This window comes from Lampetra planeri, chromosome 32 (assembly GCF_965212315.1).
Source record: "Lampetra planeri chromosome 32, kcLamPlan1.2.h2, whole genome shotgun sequence".
Lineage (NCBI taxonomy): Eukaryota > Metazoa > Chordata > Hyperoartia > Petromyzontiformes > Petromyzontidae > Lampetra > Lampetra planeri.
Window position 1 is genome coordinate 12,376,242 of NC_136138.1, and position 20,282 is coordinate 12,396,523.

Genomic DNA, 20,282 nt, shown 5'->3' on the forward strand with positions numbered 1-20,282 from the left:
CAATCATTGCCTGACGCAGCAGTGGAGGCCTTTATCTAGAAGTGGATTGAGAATGGGCTGTAAACTCTCACAATCATGGAATGCAATAGAACATTCCATGGTAGAATTTGTTTCTAGCTTGTATAAAATGTATTTTCGTTTTTACATTTTGCAAAAAATCAGGGATATATACATTAATAGCTTCAAGTCATTAGATCAAACCATCCTTGATCGGAAACCCTGTTAAAATTTACAGTTAATATATATTTATATTTCAAACACCAGTGCTTGCTTGCAGATAAAAAAAATATGGAGCAATTAAATTTCACATCTGATTCCGCGGAGGTCTATTTGCTGCCACTTAATTAAAAACTTAAAAAATTACGTTCCCACAGGGCAGCAAATGAGTGGCATGCATATTTGCTTGTATTGCATGTAAATTACACTCTGATCCACATGCACCGCATGATAATTATCTAAACCCAGCATCTTAATTTAAATACCATTCCCAAGGACTGGGTGTGCGATATGCTGGCTGGCCAGATGTCACACTCATGCATGTCTCAATATGTATGTTGGTGATTTCAGTAAATATCAATAACTATATTTCATATTTAGAAATATGCCTGGGTCAACTATGCACATGCTACCATGTAGTGAATCGAAATGCAGTCGTCATCGATATATTGATATATTTTAAATATCGTGATTGATATTTAATGCAATCACCAACATACACATTCAGACATATGCATGACATACATAATGTCCTAAGGGGATACTATATACTTTCTTGATTTGACCCTTTATCAGTCAAATAATTATCTGTGAAACTTAATTTTTCATTTATTGACAATAGCGACAATTACAATCATTGTGTAATAAAAGACTTCGTCACACACTGCTGATCTCTGTTGCTCTTTTATTTAGCTTCTTGCTCGCACCCCGCTGGTCCTGACAGCGGACCAGCATCTCCTCACGCGCGCCCCACACGCGCTTCCTTGTCAGTCCTTCCGCTCCCCCACTCCGCACACCGCTGGCCGACGGTGTGCCGAAGCTCTTCCAACAACGTGGCTAATGGCGCGGATCCCCTCCGGCCACCCAACGCGGTTCAGCTTCTTCACTCCAATAACTGACCCGGAGCCTTTCTGGGTTCCCACCTATATCCCCTTTACCACGTGATCCTGTCTCCTCCCCTTCCGGAACATCAGATCCGGCCTTCCCATAGCGCCCTGCTGGCTCCACCCCCATTCACCTCGCTTCCGATTGGACCCGAGGTGAACGGCGGGCCCTCCCATATGCCCCCATACTGGGCTCCGCCCCCCAATACCCCGGGCCGTGTGATTGGGCCAGAGCCCAGCAACGAACCCCGTTTACGCTCGCATTACAATTGCGTGCAGATAACAGGATAAATTCGCCTCGACTTCCGGACAGCACATTAGCAGATAACAGGAACCATTGGGTTGCGGATAACAGGAAGTTGCATGGCTCAATGCTGGGACAAAGCTGAAGGGAGAGAAGTAGAGAGGTGCAGTAAGAGGAGTTTATCTGTAGGTACTCTTTCATACAATTTTACAGATGAAAACATTTGAAAATCAAACACAGAAATAAGTCAAATGATGCATATAATATTTTAAACTAGTTTTTATTGTAGCAATGCACTGTATAGCTTAAACACACTTGACTGTGTCGCACTATAAAACCAACAGAAAAAACATGATCAACACAGGCAATGAAATAATCTTAGACAAGACTTCATATTTTTCATGTCACTGGTTAGACGTGTGATTCTACATGTTCCACATTTCAACAGATGCTTCCATTGCAGTCTGGCTGTGTTAAGTTGTTAGGAACTACAGTATGTACAATACCTGCCAGTTATAATTAGATTATATGTTATACTTTGATGACAGGCACTTATAATAAACAGTTTAACACAGATATATGTCACCAAGGCAAGCACAAGATACATGCTGAGTAAAGACATCAACACGCACAGCTGCATAATTAATAACGTGACCTTGCGCACAGACATGGATTTCATGAAGCACCAGAGGTGATGGCAAATGAGCTGTGGACAATGACATATTTGTGGACTTGGGAATTATCCAGTGTTCCGAGTTATTTTATAGAAGCAATCTACAATATGTACTGGGTTTTCTTGTAACAATGAAAATTGGATTTAAATTGTCCATCACAAAATATAACGGCAAATACAGCAAACTAAAAACAGCAGATAGAGCAATCAAAACAGACTTCTCGCATCTCACAAACACAGCAAATATTTTTTTAAACAAATATTTTTCTCAAGAACACCAACGCATGGTAAAGTGCGAAGTAGAGACCAATTCTGACAAAATGAATCCAGCATTTTCAAACCCACCAGACATATTCCCTACAGGCGCATGAACTGTAACACCAAGACAAGTGTCAACAAACACATTTAACTTCTGCCAACAATGAATGGCTTTCATTAAGATGTGACTCTAAGACTGACAATATTCGGATAATCTTTCACCGTGAACCTAGACGAGTGCACGGTAGTCACGTTACAGCTTTCCTCCCTGGTTGTCCTTGTTCACAAACGTATCCTGTCGCCTATTAAAGATTGATCTGCAGTTAGGGCCACGATGCTGCTGTAAACGTACGATCATTGACATTCAAGGTTGTCGCCCAGTCCTTGGCAACAAGAATCATGTTCTGCTATCGCCACAAAGTTTTCTGAAAATGCTATAAAAAGGCCACATACTTATTATTAGACATTTTATACTCTTTAGGTTTGGTCGACGCTTAACATGACTTGTGTTGTGCATTGTGTCCGTTCATATATAAATTCCATGCAATGTATAACACTCAAATTGATATATTGCATGACAAATGAATTGTTTGTATGCAAGTCTTCCAAGGCTGTGGCTGTGCATGACAAGTGGGCAATAACCACATACAGTACACGCATTACTGTGCATGAATTCACTGGCATGTTGGAATAGTCCGAGCCATGTGACTTGTCTTGTGACAGTCACATACAGCATCCTTAACAGGTTTAATCGTTAAGTCATCAAAATTAGCCCAATACATAGCATTAGCATTGCACTAAGATAACTTTAAAATATTCAGATGGTGAACATGAAAATTCTAAATCTGTAAAGCAAGAACGCTTATATATATTTAAAAACATGTTTATGCACAGCTGTGCAGTTAACGGGCCAGATGGCTCTGTGGTCACAGCAATAAACTGAACAACTAAAATCTGCGAGTTCATATTCTATTTAGGTATCAAACTCAGCTCTTCACCCCCATTGGGTGGATAAAGGACGTACCGCTTTTTAGGAAGCCAATGGTGGTGGTGCCATACAATGAGTGAATCCTGCTACAGGGATGTGGAACTTCGACAATTGGCTCTTGACTGCCACACAGGTAAGGGCACTGCCGTGCACTTGCCTTATTTTTTATTATGATGCACGATTAGTATGCCACATCTGAATCTGTTAGGAAGTCATATGTATGTATACACGAGTCGTGTTAATTAACTTAGCACACTGCTAGCAGACAAATATGTATCTGAGTCAGCGATTGTTGACAGCCAAGTGTGGTTATTGTTATTATGGGTAACTGAGATATTATGATGTATGTTTAACATCCCACATTTGAATCTGCTAGTCTGCCATATGCACGTATGTATACATGGGTCAAGTCAATTAACTAAGCACACTGTTGGAGACAAACATCCACCAACACTCGGAATGCACAGATCTATAATAAGGCCTCTGGAGTCAGCAATGTTGACAACCAAGCGTGGGTATTGTTATTATGGGGCACCGAGATATTTATAGGGAGACTTTCACCACTTCGTCTCCATAAGCACATGCGCTCCACGAAACTCACTCCCGTCGTCTCTCTAGCCCAGCTCGTACAACCTTGCTCTTTTTATGAAGTAGGTTAGTTCCTATATGCTATACTACAATAATGCTCTTGGTTTCTGGCCGCTTTGCATTTTAGGTCTTTGGACCTGTTCTCAGCAACTGTGATGAAAAAAATTACATCCAGGTTCTTGTACAAACAGCAAAGCACTTTAGTATTTATGTTATTTACATAATTTTCTCACTTATCTCACAGTCTTAGTTCTTTTTAGAGATGTGCTTTGTTAACTTTTCGCTATGCTGTTACATTTTATACATTTCCATGTAAGGGTCAGGAGAAATGTTAATGTGTTTTTTTAACGACTGCTTGGTTTTAAATTCCCCGGAGGCAAGGGCAGGAAGAGGTAATCTATGAGCGTATTTATATCATTCTCAGCAGTCGGGCACTGTAAGGAGATGGCGTTATTAATGTCTCACGTGGCATCACTCTTTCTGAGTTAATTGAAATGTGAATTTGAAATCTGATTACTTTTATTTTTGCATTATCCAAAAAAGGGCTTTTGAAATCTATATTTCAACCATAAAATGCAAATCAGTAATGTAATTAAATAATTAAAATATTCTATTTACCCAGAAAATCCTGAGTGTCCAGATTATTTTTAGGTAGGTCTTGCCTAGATGTTGGGTAAATTCTTTTGGAGATATTTTTTTGGATGAGAGTACATTGAGATTCACGGATCAAACTAATCCATATGACGAGTTAATAGTAAATAAACAGAATAGGTCAACAACCTATTTTCTGTACTGCCTTCCATAGGCCAACTTAGAGTCTGGTCTTAGGACTATGTTGCAACAGCTATAATTGTCAAATTCACTTACATAAAAAAAATTACCATCAATAAATTGAATTGTCATTGGAGTTAAATAATTGCAATGTTGATCAATGTCTGTACTATGCACTTGGTACACACTAAATGGCAAACACATTTACTGGGTAACTGTGTTTAATTATATAGAAACTAAAATTATCGTCTCATATCAAGAGTAATTTAGTGGATTCTGTAAAAGTCGATAGCTTTTGTTTCTCAAAGCAACAATTACATCCAAAAGAATGCATATGGAGAAACGATATCATTCTGAGGACTGCATTGGCAGTGTTTTGGGAACACAAGCTGGTCATATGATCCCACCATTGTCATTAATAAATACAATACCGCGATTGTCATGCCAAATCACCTCTCTGCTTAAATTAGTTTAGGGGCAGCACTTATTTCACCTATTTGTGCCCCTGATCCAGTGGTGACAATTCCAAATTTCTGTGGCAAGGGCGATTCTTTCCATTGTATAACCACTGTTGACAATGTTGAGAAATATAAAATAACATAACAGTTGATCAATGACCTCTTTAGCACTGTCTTTTCTCTGAAAGGCCATTGTCCAAATATTGGTTTATATTAATATTATTGTTTATCTATAAAGCATCGCTTCTTAATGATGCCGATGGTGATAACTTCAGCCTTACAGACTATGCGATGACTTTTCTCTTCGGGTCATGTTACCAGTCAGAACATGCGCCCAGTAATCTACTCACCAGCATGTGGCTCACTCTGCAAGAGTGAGCTTCTTACTGAGCTCCTCAACCAACAGACTACACACGCTCTTGTGCTTTGGCCAGTGCTGCACCTGACACTCCCTGCACAACCAAAGACAACATCTCAACGTTAGAATTATCTTTGAATTGGAATAAAATGCTATTTGCAAGCACTTAACATGAGCGACATCATATATGATTTCCCTCGTGCAGATGTTCACACGCCACAAGATTTACATATTTCAAGTCACCTACAAGGGGCCCAGGCTGTCCCCACGATCAATGCTGCCTCTATGCTGGCACCAAGCCAGGTCTAGGAACTCGAATTCTCATGGCAGCCCACCCCAGCTGAAACAGCCGTTTCCCCGATATAGCCTCCGAAGTCGCTTCTCAAACTGCACATTGAGTTGGGCCATCCCCAGAACCGATTGTGACTTTACGGGGTCAACGCCCAAGTGATACGTACGCACCTTGACCTCACCAGCTCAGTTCAACTTCTTGGCCATATCAGTGTTCTAAATATTGTGCACAATATAAGATAACAAAACTAATTTTCAAATTAAAAAAATCTAAGCTAACCCATGCTTTTGTTAAACATCTAATTAAAGACTACTTTCTGACCCTTAACCTCTAGCTGTCGGGGTAGATGAGCAATTGGAACAGAAGGAGCCAAACCCACAGAGCCTCATGGCTCACAGAGCATTGGGAAGCAGAGCTGGGATATGATGGTGCTATCTAAGTCTGTGAAAACCCGGCAATTTTGGAACCAGCACATAAATAGGTTGGGTTAGAGTTTTGGTAAAGTTGGGCATGGATTGAAATATTTTTGTAAATTCAGGATTAGCGTCACCCAACCCAGAACCTGGTGCACATCGTCAAGTGTCTCAACCTTAGATGCTGGGCTCAAAGGCAGCCCTGTAGAGTGCGATTCACCACACTCTTCTGTGGTTTTGTGAAGTCTCATCCTTGCCAGACAACAGAACCCCTCTGTAGCTGGCGTGGAGAGCCATGGCCGTAACTTTACCTCCTGCAGTACCACTCGTTGCGGCAGCGCGAGCAGCGCTTCTTGGCCGTGGCTCCGCACACGCAGCAGCGCGCCTCCTCCGGCAGCAGGGCCTCCATCACATCCGATTTGTACATCTCCACCCACCTGCATTACAGCCAATGAAACAATTATAAGACAAATCTACCCACAAAACGTCAGGTTGCGTATGGTGGGGTAGTGCAGATACTCTCCCAAGAATTCTGGCCAGTGTGGAAGAATCGGGCAAATTGCCCTCTAGTGGAGGCTATTCCGCCAGCAGTGATATGAGCAAGTAATTGTAGGGATGCACCTTTACCTTTTACCAACAAAAGCAATATTGTGGGTACAATCAGTGTGGTTGTAGACCTTTGAGCTTGCTGCCGAAGCTCCGCTTCTGATGGCGTGAAGGCATTCTTCATCTGGTACTTAGCAATGGCTTTCCACTTGTTCTCATTTTCACGCAGGAATTTTTCCCGAATTTCCGGGATCTTTTGAAAAAGGGAAAAAAGTGAAATTATCTGTCGTCCATATCTGGTAATTATTGCAGATGTAAGGTTACGGAATATTTATTCGGACAGCATAACATACAAAAGGATCTCTGAAGAATTACAATCACAACCATGTCCAAATAGCAAGTTTGACAACCTCTTTCCTGGTGAAATTGAACTAAGATTCATTACTGTAGCTCATAAAACCATCCATGCTTTAAAGTCACTCTTATCCAGATGTTTTCATTAATTTGACATGAAATAAGAGAAGATGGCGCATTACCATCAACACATAATCTTATTGCACCCTGCAAATACAGTAACCCAATTCCCTGTATTGAAACTCTGTTAACCAAAAAGCAGAAGGCAAGTTTACCTTTTTAAAGGCACACTTGTGTGCGGTCAAACATAATGGAAATACTTCTTTGTTTAATTATTCATGGAAAAGTATATTTTTCATTTGATCCATTCAAAAATTCATACGATTCTTGATATTTCCTGTTGCTACTCAATGTTATTCTAGACGTTATTTTTATACCTTGAGTTTCCTTATGTAATGTTTGTCTCACAACACTTGGAATCGCTTTGAAATGCATGCATTTGAGCACTCAGAAAATGCAAATCCTAAATACAATAAGTGGCAAGTTATATTCAGTGCTGTATGTATGTATAATGAACTTCTTGCACACCAGATATACGTTACTTGACAATGGTAAATGATAACTTTCTCCAAGACTGAAATTATTAGGAGACTGACTTCATTAGTATTCAAAAACCCTAAACATTTTCAAGTCACATCTTTAAAAATACTGTTATTAATATGCAGATAAAAAAGAGAAGTGCCATTAGATGTGCTCTTGCATTTGATATTCCCTGACTGAAGATATATGGATCTGCAACACGCTGACATACATTTCATATAAAAACGGCAACAACACAAGTAAAGGTTGCATGTCTAAAATGCACTCACTGCAGCCTGGTACAGCCTTTTGTACTTAGCACGACACATCGGCACAAAAGCTGTGTTTCATTAAACAAAGTGCAAAAAGCCTGATTGCATTATGTAACAGTGCAACTAAGTAATGTACACTAAGGATAGAATCCCATTATAATTTGTACAAACAAACCCACAGCTGTTAAACTAAAGTGCTGAACGTGTGAAGGACAGTCAAAAGGAGTTAAAAACAAAGATATTACAACTAGAGACCAAAATATATCACTCTCTCCCAACAAGAGCATTAATGCCCGGTGTGGAGGTTCACATCTGGCAACCAGTGCTTTAGAGAAAAACATACATGACCTCTACATACGTAGAGGAATAACTGAAATCAAGGAATAACACATTAAATGCAGATAACAAGCGTTCCTCCTGTATTTATACTCCGCGTACAATGTTTGTATTATCTCCTCCTAAATTTGTGTTTCTCCTGGAATTTTGGTTTCTTCCAAGAAGTAAATATTTAACAAGAAATTGGCTCAAATGACCAAGCACCAATCTCCCAATAAATTATCTTGAAACTCATTGAGGCTGTGTTAGATAAACACAAAATGTATTAATGGAGGCTTTCGCGACCAATATTATTCATAATAAAGGTTTTGGGTTCGATCACGTTATTTATAAATGTGATCCAACACAGCCAATCAGTAAAAAATGTGTCACGTTGACAAAAGACAAATAGTTCACTACTTTAGCCTCTGATCTCTGCACCTGATTTGGTTAAACGATGACGTCAGCCTGCTGTTCTATTTAAGACCGGGAGCAGGTGGAGGGCTTCACTATTCTGGCAAATTGCCCGATGATACTGGATGTAATTACCAGCCAAACGTCGTACTCAAAAATTGTAAATGTTGTGGATTCACTCTTCAACACACCCGGTGGGCTATAGTACTGAACTATTTGTCTTTTTTCAACCTGACACATTTTTTACTGATTGGCCGTGTCGGGTGGTGGAGGGTTGCGACACGTTTATATATAAAGCGATCTAAACCCAAAAACCTTTATTATGTATTCATGGACATGGGCATTTCTTGTAATATTACATTTTATTAAATGCATATGTCTGGTGCATAAATGGCTGCAGTATTACATTATCGATCTTACAACATTAGTGTGCACTACTGCGCTTAGTCCATGGAAAACCTATTTCTGAAACAAAATCCAAAACCATAAGGAAGTTACTGAAATCTAGAATGAGTGTGGCCAAATGTCTAAGCAACTCCAGGATACTCAACAAATTTTGTAAAGAGTGTTGAATCCATATTTCTGTGTTTATAATTCGTTTCAATATGGACAATGACAAATGCACACAACGCCATCTTCTGTGAAACGATCTCACATTATTTTTTATTACAATAATGTACTCAATTATGTACAAGTTTTGAAATTGCCTCAAAATATTAGTGGATGTTGGCTTTCCAGAGAAACATTACAGTATTTTTTCATTCTGGGTCTCATCAGCATTTAGGCTTGTTAAATTAATGCTGGTATATCACCAGATGTTATTGGCAAGGGCACTCCACGTAAACTATGGGACCCTGTTGAAAGCATAAAGAAGTAGCATGCACAAACCCGTTATGCGTTGCCATGGATCATCATGGATAAAATGTACATGTGTAATTATGTATTAATACATTTTTCTGTAAGAACTGATATTTTAACATATGTGTACTGTTTATGTTGATTGTAATTCACAATAACTACATTCACAACAATGTTAAAACACAATATTCTTGAATCGAATCAAGACCCTGAATCACAAACATTTATTGATCACCGGGGAAGTGAATCCTTACACCGTCTCCTATAGAAGACAGGTATCTGTCATGAGAATGCAGAACATGTTCCATTGCTTTTGGGCGTCAATTGGAGAAAATAATTGACTCATTCTCACTGAAGAGGCAGACAGATAAAATCATGACAATTTTCAGTCATTATATTTAGTGGCAATTTTTTGTAATTCTGAATGACAAATCCATGCAACAAAACTACACTTTGCTTACTGTTTACGTGAGATTAACAACAAGGCTAAGAAAAATAGTGACTTTCTAATAAGGTTATTCTTTTCAAAGGGTACGTTTACATCATGAAATTGAAATACTATCTAACTGGGCACTTGGGTAGCTTTCCTCAAGTACAAAGCCTCTTAAAGAGGCTCCTTAACAGACCATATTTGTTAACATCTGTCGCTCTTCAGATTTTTTGCAGATTCCTTAAGGGCCAAAGCAATGCTCAATTTTATGCCAAATTGAGCATAAGTGACATTTCCCAGCCACACATTTCACCAGTGAGAAATTAATAAGGCTTACTTGATTTAAATAACAAAATTAGAGATGATATACTTTGGATTTTTATCTTAGTTTTAAAGTGTTCAGTTTTCAAAAAAGATTTCTATAAGCATACTCGCAATAATCTAGGCTAGTCTACTCTTTTTTAAGCCTCATATTTACAAAATGATGTCATGGGAACTGAAAAATTGCACTGTAATTTGAAGAATTGGAAAACACAAGCCAGAAAGATTTGTTGTATTTTAAGTCACGTTTCCCATCATCGTAAAAATAAGAGCACTGTAATTCTTGATTAATCCATAACACAATAACTGAGTATCCAAAGTTTTTTCAATGTCAGAACAAAGCAGTCCCTAGAAGAAGAAAAAACTCACGTGCAATCTATGCATACATCGGTCAGCGGCCTACTGTCTATATTTCTCCTCCACAGACAACATGTCAATAGGCGACTCACGCACACGATGGGTTGTGTGATCCACCAATCCAGCTTCCAAGTTGCTGGATAATTATCCAGCAACTTGGAAGCTGGATTGGCGATCATTTAACCATAGCTGTTATTACCTGCTCAATAATAAGGTCTTTCTTGGGAGGTGCGGGATCCACCATGGCCAGGTGATTGAGAAACTTTTGTAGGTCCATCAGACAAGGCAACTGATCGACCAGCACTTCCGTCAGAAATCCACGGAGCTACAACGAGAAAAACACAGCACAAATCCATTCACATTACATCAGTCATGGACAAGGATTTGCAGTACGTAGTAACAAATACACTTTGGGAGGGACAAAAAAAAAATTATGTCCCCATGACATTCAACTTCAACTTACAGCCAAAAACAGTGATGGACATTTCACAATCCCATGACGAGATCCAGTTACTCCACACAACTTCACTATACATTTTACGGCAAGTGGTACTGATTTTATTGGCTCCAGAAAAATGATCAACTCCAGCAGAATGAACATATAAAGGGTGTGTCCTGGGCTCTCCAAAAAAAGTTTGAAACTTCGTTAATGAGAAAAAAGCTTCTCGAAAAGCAGTTCAACTCTGTCATAACGATATACTGATGCCACCTCACAGATGTTGATATTGATGCACTGCTTTCTGCAAGTGCTCCAAACAGATGTGTCTCATGATGTGATGCTGATGCCATAATTGAAATATAATTAGGAGACGGATAAAAAGCAACAAACATCGACGCACCTTGAGCAGCTGTCCTTTGTTGTAGGCATTACAGTCGTACTTGCGCAGGCTCTCCTTGTGCAGCACGAGGCTGTAGATGGCGATCCACAGCTGGCCATCGAGTTTAGACAACTTAAAGACTTCGTCACTGCTCCGCGCACGCCACCCGTTGTCCACATAGAGTTCCACAGCACCTGATTGTTCAAGTCTCAGTGTTAATGAAACGATGAGGATAGTGAAGCAGCACTGCTGAGGCTCCCTCGGGAGAAGTAAAATTGGCAGCAATCTGTGATTAGAACACAATGTTCAATTGTAGGGAGTTGATGGTTTAAAGAAATATGGAATCCATAAAAGAGTAAACTCTTGATTATTTTGGGAAATGGGGAAGGAAGGGGTGGCCCGAATAAAACTAAAACATGGATAATGCAAAACATTTGTAGATTCCATAATAGAGGTTTGTTGGGTTAGATCGCTTAAATATATAAATGTGTCGTTAAAACCGGCTGGAAAAACATAATCTACCATCGTAGATTGATGGTGGAGATGTCAAATGTTGTGTTTTTTTATCAGTTCACTTGTCAACATGTTTGTGGTTATTCGGGTAAGTTATTGACCTTTGAGAAAAAGGGGAACAGAAATAATAGGATAAGTGTGCATGCACACATATATTGTTTCTCACAAGAACGCTTGAATCCACAAGCCAGATAATCTTCTCACAAATAATTATCGAGAGTTAACTGTAGCTCTGATCTTGTAGATACATACTGAGTCAGTGTGTCCTGGATTGTCCAACATTAAGGGATGCTTCATCAATGAGAAAAAATACTTCAAGATCATGGTCAGGCACTCTGTCATAACTCTGGTGACATCACAGCAATTAAATATTTAAATATACTGGAGGGACTTAATTGTGTCAGTACAGCACTAGAATTGTGTGCCTAACCATAACGTTAAGGTCTGTTCTCTACAATGTAGATTGAAACTCGTGTAGGATGGCCTGGGATAGAGTCGAGCTTTGTATCGATGAAAAAAGCGGCGTCTTTTAATGCATGTTTTTTTAACCGATTGAAAAAAAATCAAAAAATGTCACTTGTATTCAACCGAGTTCAGCTCTGAGAGCTAATATTTATAAGTATAAATGGTTTCGATAATCGATATGTCGTAATCCAATCTTGTAAAACATTCATGATCACTGTGTAGTGTTGTGTGTGAGAGACTTGTTCTCAAGTTGCTCAGCAATGTCAAGACAGTTCTGAGATAGTCTATCCATTGTAAAGGAAATTCGGGAATTATTGAGCAAATCAATTGTACAAATTCGCATCTATTTCACAGACAATTCCGTGTTTGCAATTCTGTAATCATAAAGTCTTGTGGAATTGAATATCCTGTAATCACGAATTCTGAAATTGTGGTATCCGTGTCTGATTCCAAATTGGAAGAAAATCCCTCATTGCTAGTGCCCTCATGCGAGACCAACGCCCCTTGTAATTAAGTGGATGTAGACCCTTCGCTCATTGCTAGTGGCATGGTCACGAGAACACAAACCGTCTTTGTTGGTGCGGATCCAGGGGCGATTGTCTAATAGTTGCACCAGCAGCACCGGCACATTGTGCGTGTTGAGCATGCGCGTGTGCACAGACAGCGGCAGGCTGTGGGCAATGGAACAGGAAGACTAATTAATGACACAGCCACATTCATTCGACTGAACCACTCATCCAGCACGTGTACATAGGTACCGCAGTTTAATCTGCCAAGTGATGCAGCGATTACAGCACTCGATTCCCAAATAGAAGGCTGTGAGTTCAAATAGTTATTTGGGGTTGACTCAGCCTATCATCCTTCCAGAGCAGATAAAATTAGTTCTACTTTATGGGAAGTTAACAATGATAATCCTATGCAAAGACTGGCCCCCACTATGGAAATGTGGAATGTCCACAATTTTCCCAAAAGACATCAGCATAGACCCATTGCTCATTTGAGCAGAGATACACATTTGTTGCTTAACATCTATATCCATTTAAGTTACAGTAAAAATATATATCACATGCAAGATTATCATTCTCTTGGGCAGAATATTTAATGTATGACTAATTAGTGCAACAATGTAATTTGTTCAGATGGAAAATACGTTACTAATCTGAAGTGCAGAGTTTATTTTTAAGCAAATTGGAAATGCAAAAGAAAATATTTATTAAAAAAATATGCAAACATAAAACCACAAAAAGTGTCTGTCGACAAATAATACTTTTAAGGTATGTAGCTATATAACAATTGACTATAAATATTATATGTTAAAGTATACAGTGGTTGTACTATCTAGAGATTGGCTCCTGCTGGAGAAATGATGTATTTTTTAAAATGGAAAATATATTTAGCCCCACTTGGTATGAAGCAATTAAATATCTTAAGACTGGTAAAATATTCCTAAAATTACGTGTGTTATTTCTGCTGTAAGGTTACTGTTAATCACCTGTCCAGGTAATCAATCAAGTACCGTAGAATCGAGACACACTTCAGAGAAATATTAAACTCCAAATCATCGCTCTGCTGCTTCACCTCCTGTCATAACAAAGACACAAATGTCAATGAAAACTCCCACAATGGCAGAGATGAAAAACTTGCTTTGATTAACTTCATGGACAGACTAATCACACTGGTCTCCATGAAAAAGATAGGTTTTTCTAAAATTAAACTGAACCGGGTGTTAAAGTAAATCACTTAAAAATGCAAGTGCATATTGCATTATTGCATTGAGAAGACATCATCACAATTTAAGAAAAATATACATTTCTATAAAAAAGAGATGTACAATAGGGTTGTGAATTTACAACATTAAAGGAAGACGCAACACAGAACATTTATATTTGTTCTTTTGGAGAAACATACCGAGATACATTCTACGTGTGCTGGGATGTCTGTCAAACGGTTAGAACTTTATTCATGAGAAATAAGACTTTAAAGTGAATCAGGTGCTCCACCATAGCTCCACCATAGCTCACTATGGTGGAGAAAATTTACCATTTGTTATGATTCTGGTTCACAATATAAATTTTATCATGATTTTATTTGTTATATTGTTCATACGATGTTGTTATTTAACAGTGCGTCCTATTGTAGTGGTAACCGAGCACGGGTACCTCTAAGGAGGAGGCGTGGATGGGCGATAGTTTGTCACGCGCCTTCTCTGGTTGTAACTGCCCTTGCTGGTGCCGCGCCACCAACATCGTCACCTTCCTGTGCGCGTAGTCCAGCAGGTCTAGTGCCTGATCGTCCAGAGACCCCACTGCGTCCTACAACACCCAGTTTCACACGTGTCACTTATAAAGAGACGTGCACGGGTATGCAAATGAACAGCCCTTTGTCAGTGCTCTGTTGGACACCGTCCAGATTGGCGGGGTGATTTGATTGCTAATCAGTGTGGATTGGTGAAGGTGGGAAGCATAGATGTGGGAAAATAGAAGTACGGTATGGCACTGGACAGGTATTTTGCTGCACTGCCCTCTGCTGCCTACAATGTAGGCATGCATGCACACACACGAACGGGATGTTGATATGGCCAGGTCATCCTGAACTTTGGAGGCAAGGTGTATTATAGGTGAAGATACCCACAAACAGGACTAAGATATGGGATGAAGGTGGCAATACAGCAAGTAGGTAAGAATGTCTGACTCACAGTCAGAAGGTTGCAAGTTCAAATCAGGGTCGAGGGTCAACTTAGTGTATCATATCTGCATTGTTCATAAAGTTAGTACAATTATTGAGGGATATCAACAGTCGTCCCACAGAGTGAATAGCCTGTCATAGCAATGTGGAATTAGCACCATGAACTCACGGCTACAATTAGAGATGAGCACTTCCCCGTGCTACATTCAGCAGGGTGACACTTTTACTTTTACTCTGATAATGGAAAGATGGTGTCAGGATATGAAGATTATAGTCCTGTACTTGCCTTTACAGTTCGAAACTGCATTTGGAAAGGTAGTCAAATAATGACATTTGAACAGTGGGAGATGTCCTTTGACATCTTATTTCATTGCTATTCCTGTTAGGTTGAGTCACTGCAGTCAATTAAAAATGCTTTTAATAGCACAAACCTTTGTCGTGTGACACTCTGCCAACACTTGATGGAAATTGAATAGAACTAAAAGACCCTGTGAAGTACTGCACACCGCATGACGGTACATTGAGACAGTGCATTGAGATGCTGGATATGCTACGTAATATTAATGTCCTGCTAATTTTTAAAGCATAACAACACCTATCCAAACAAAAGTCAGTGATGTTGTGCTCAAATGAGCACTGTGGTGGTGTTCATCTCGTGTTACAGCCCTGAGAAACTGGTGGAAATTCCACATTCCTAAGGCGGAGGCGAGTCTATCTACTGGACAACCACTGTTGATTTCCTTACAACGTGGTCCTCATTTTTCAACACCAGAGGGATGATAATGGGCTGCATGAACCCCCTCAAACCAACTCGTAACGCTACCGCTGAGCCACCTGCCAACCATTAACTGATGGAGGTGAATGCAAAATAATTGGCGGCAATGAACACTTTTGAATTTGCACCGAAGAGGGTGCTTGGGGAACCTGACATTGTGTATACAAGTCATACAGTGTAGTAAGTGTGTAAATAAACTTCAGAGAAATTACGTGCAAATGTATCGCATACCTTATGGTACAAGACAGTTTCAAGAAGGTTCACTATGGTTGCCTCATGACGAATCTGAAAAATATAAAAGTGTTTGAGCTGTGTTTTGTACGTGTGCAATTTAACATAATATATATCAGAAGAGGAGTCCAGTAAGGAGGTACTCTCTCTCACAAAGATTATTCAAGAAGACCAGAGAGTAGAGGTAGGCAGCAGCTGAGAAAAGGAGATATGTATACTCTTGAGAGCGTTTGAAGTGAAAACACAGTTGAATAGAAAGCCAGCGAAAAGCAACAAGGGACGGGGCAGATGGGATTAAAGCAGAGGAATTGGTGAACAGTCCTAGCTGCAGTGTTGGGACAGATTGAACAGGTGCGAGGTGGGAGAATGGGAGACTAGAAAGGATATATCAATTATTGGAGCATGAGGTGACAAGGGTATTAATGCGTGGAGTGCCAATGGAGGTTGTAAGGAAAATGTGAATTTCACTAACGTTATGGAAGAGGAAGGCATCAATTATGTGGCCGTGGCGTGTATGAAGCACGAAGGAGAGATGACGCAGTGGTTATTATGTTGTATTGGTCTGCACGGACGGCTGAATGGTGGAGTATGGAGAGTTATAGGGGAAAAGAACTGATAAGAGGGAGGGTGGGAGGTGAGTTGTATCCACATTGAGTTGTAGTTATTGGCCACCCAGGTGGCAATGGCAGCGAGACAGTGAGAGATTGTGCTCTGGGTCACACAGGTAATGTCAGAGCTCAGAAATAGTGAATCGTTTAAATAAGAGCCACGACTTATCTGCATTCACCAAGAGGGTGAGTGTAAATGGAGAAAAGAAGCAAACCCACAAGAGTGCTTTGTGACTTACCACCATGTATATGGGAAATGTCGCTTTCGTTTCAAAATCTTTCACACGACAAATAATAGGGAATATTTTTCGCTTCCAAACCTCTATTGCTAAAACCTCATGGACAAGGACGCAGGTCTGAAAAGATAAACATGAAGGAGCGATTAATATATGGATTAATATATTTAAAATGTATTTATTATTTTTGTATCTACGTGGCTTTACCGAAAGACCCAAAGAGTATAATATATGGATATTTAGTTTAAACATAAAATAAATAATGGTTACATTGACAATGTGCTTTAAAAGTTAGTAAAACTTTCACATAAGGCATTCAGATAAATGAAACCACTTCACATACTGTGGTATGTAGTCGTAAGGTCCACCATAATAGTACAATATTGTCTGTTTGGGAAAATATCGTGATATTGTAATTATCATTGTTCACCTTATGTTTTTTTATATATGGCATACCTTTTCTGACAAAATTCTGAACATAATGCAAGATTTTAAGTTATAAAGTTATTATTCATTTAGTGCTTTGGCAGTTACGCGACGCCATCCCTTGACCTCTTGATGCGGATGCATGCAGTGTGTAGTTGAATAGCGATGCATCGTGAGCAAAGACCCACCTTTTCATATGTGACAAGGAACTCCTTCACAAACTCATCACCTTTATTGATTGCCTGCAAAATCGCCTCTATATTGAGTTTCTCGATATACGTGTGCTGTATCATCCACCTACTCACGCACACACGACAAAGACAATGAACCATTGGACAATGTAGACTGTCGAGACAGGTGCTGCAGGACAACACATTCCTACTGGACATCTGTGAAAAGAGCTTTATAGGTTATCGGATTCAGCCAGTAGACACATTCTGATTCTGAACACATGGACGAAAGTAATCGCATCCACTGGACACTCCGTGTCACAGCCAGATGAGGTGCACGTGAGGCTGCACTTCAGTGTTCTTCTTTCATACCGAGATCACCCGAGCGGCAACTAAGCAGAACACGCGGCACGGCGCAGTCCCCGTGGAGGGCGGCGAGTGGAGGGCGGCGAGTGGAGGGCGAGTCGGGCCCGTCCCCTTTACCTGGGGGAGGCGATCTCCAACATGGGGAATGGTTCCAGCGACTGCACAAAGCCCTCTGCCTCTCCGAGCGTGACCACGGACTCGGTCGCTGCCTCCATCGCCTCCTCCTCGTCCTCCTGCAACGGGGAGCGACCTCCCGGCGCGGCACTCGAACCGCGGCCTCCTCCACCTCGTTCCTCGCCGTTACCGCGGCAACGGGGACGCTGCTCCCGTGGCAACGGCGCGGGCCCCGCCCACCGCTAGTCACGTGACGTGGACCCGCCCACTGCATACTTTAGTTTTTGTGCTTTTGTTGTAAATGCCACGACGAAGGGCAACTGGCCTGAAACGTCGCCTCTTGCACACTGCCCCACGCCAGGCCGCGTTGTGATCGACGGCCGCGTCGGTTTCTTTGTCGCTGCCCGCCACGTGCAGGCGCCACGTGACGCGTTACCCTGGCAACCACGCGGCGTTGCGATCGCCATTGGGGCAGGCAAGCACAGGACAATAGTAATAAAACTACTAATATACTTTACCGGCCTTACATGGAATTACAAGCAAGAGATCTACTTATGGTGTCAACCACGTTATAAACAATAATACATTTCGATTTTGATTAGCATATCATTCCCATTTGTATGAATATTTGTTAATCGCACCACATTTTGACAATTTGCATCCGTTGATTGATTGTGTTGCAATCGAAACGTCGTGAGAAATGTATTGTTTTATTTTTTATTATTTTATTATTTCCCTTCTACCGAAAGAACCAAGAATAATAAGACATGTCTTTTTTAAATCATCAGCCCTGCTCTGTCCACTTTTGGGGGCGTCCATAAATGACGTCACGCGATTTTGGACGATTTTAAAATCCTTTATATTAAGTTCGCTTGCTTGCTTACGACCGTGCAAATCTTTCGGTCGTTTTTTAACCCACTTCCCGTGATCCAATCGAGCTGACATTATCCACACAGACTCGTTGTGCGTGACAATTAATGTTCGTGAAATTTTTTTTCAAAAATTTTACACTTTTTAGGACAAAAATATTATATTTAATTACCAATTGCTTAATGCTGCCATGCAATCATCTGACCCATAGGTGGCAGCCATCTCAAGCCAGAGGACGAGAGGACTCTAGCCGCCACGCATATAAAGGATTTATAGTGAAAAACTTTGTTTTTACAGGTTATACTTGTTACCCCCCCCCCCCCACTCGTCACACGACGCCCCAAAAATCAGACCCCCCTCAAATGACGTCACAAAGCTCTGCCCCCCACCCCTCCCAAAAATAAAACATGCTTCAAATCGCTTTAAACTCTAGATTTGAAGCTTTCGTGACTGCAAGGATTCATACTCTTAGGGTTTTTCGGTAAAGTCACGTAGGTAGAAAAAATAATAAAATTAAATTAAAATAATATATCACGATGTTTAGATTGCAAGACAAGCGGTCGTTCCACCTGAAGACGGAGACTCGTTGTCTCCGAAACGTCGTGATTTAATTTAGGTATTTTCATTCATTATTATTTTATCATTATTATTTTTTACCTACGTGGCTTTACCGAAAAAACCTAAGAGTATCGCTTTAAACTATTGTCATTGTAGTGCGTATTTAATGTGGCGCTGTACTCTGTTGTAGGAGAAACCATTTATTAAAAAGTCTATTTAATTAAGTAGAACGTGTTGTCTATCTATATATATAATCGAAAATCTGTCTGTCTGTCTGTGTGTGTGTCTGTGTGTCGCCGGACCATACGCAGTTTCATTGGACGGCGGTTGCCCCTGGCAACGGGTAGCGACGCATTCGCTGCCGGGTGGACGCCATTTTTAATTCCCGTTAAAATATGCGCACGCATTTGTGGTATAAACTCGATATACCCAGCGTTGCCCGGGGGGGGGGAAATACATTTAAAATCTTATGAAAACTTTCAAACATTACATACCAATGAAAAAACAACTGTGTAATTACTTTTAAACCCGACGCGCCAAGAATCGATTCTCTGAATCGCGCAAAGGAATCGAAGGTTGTAGATTCCTTTAGATTCGGACGATTCCCGTTTACTATAAGTTGCTTAAAGTCGATATAAACTGCTACGAACGGGAAATATCCGGCGTTGACCGGGGCAAAAATGTAATTAAAAACTCCTGAAAAGAATAAAAAATAAAATAACAATGAAAATGAAACTCTATCATTCAAAATGTAAACCCCCAACATGCCAGGAATCGATTCTTTGAATCGCACAAAGGACTAATCGAAGGTTGTAAATTACTTTAGGATCGCGCTTCCTGTTTAATATAAGTTGCTTA

The 20,282-nt window shown here is 40.2% G+C and overlaps 1 protein-coding gene across 1 annotated transcript; it reads right to left on the reverse strand.

Moving 5' to 3' along the window:
* Positions 1-1,607: 1,607 nt before the first annotated feature.
* Positions 1,608-18,226, reverse strand: ZMYND10 (zinc finger MYND-type containing 10). The gene is made up of 12 exons (XM_078609824.1): positions 18,000-18,226; positions 17,535-17,643; positions 16,924-17,040; positions 16,077-16,130; positions 14,545-14,697; positions 13,878-13,966; positions 12,953-13,056; positions 11,429-11,601; positions 10,789-10,914; positions 6,821-6,942; positions 6,455-6,580; positions 1,608-5,532 (listed from the first exon to the last, which is right to left on the reverse strand). The coding sequence occupies exons 1-12, from the start codon at positions 18,095-18,097 to the stop codon at positions 5,442-5,444; spliced, it is 1,362 nt and encodes a 453-aa protein (XP_078465950.1). The 5' UTR covers positions 18,098-18,226; the 3' UTR covers positions 1,608-5,441.
* Positions 18,227-20,282: the final 2,056 nt, after the last annotated feature.

Excerpts from the sequence above, each read along its gene's own strand:
- ZMYND10 (XM_078609824.1), bottom strand. The coding sequence starts at position 18,097 with ATGGAGGCAGCGACCGAGTCCGTGGTCACGCTCGGAGAGGCAGAGGGC. Across the intron at positions 17,041-17,534 it reads TCCTTGTCACATATGAAAAG|ACCTGCGTCCTTGTCCATGA; the intron begins GTGGGTCTTTGC and ends TTATCTTTTCAG. Across the intron at positions 13,057-13,877 it reads TTGATTGATTACCTGGACAG|CCTGCCGCTGTCTGTGCACA; the intron begins GTGATTAACAGT and ends CATTGCCCACAG.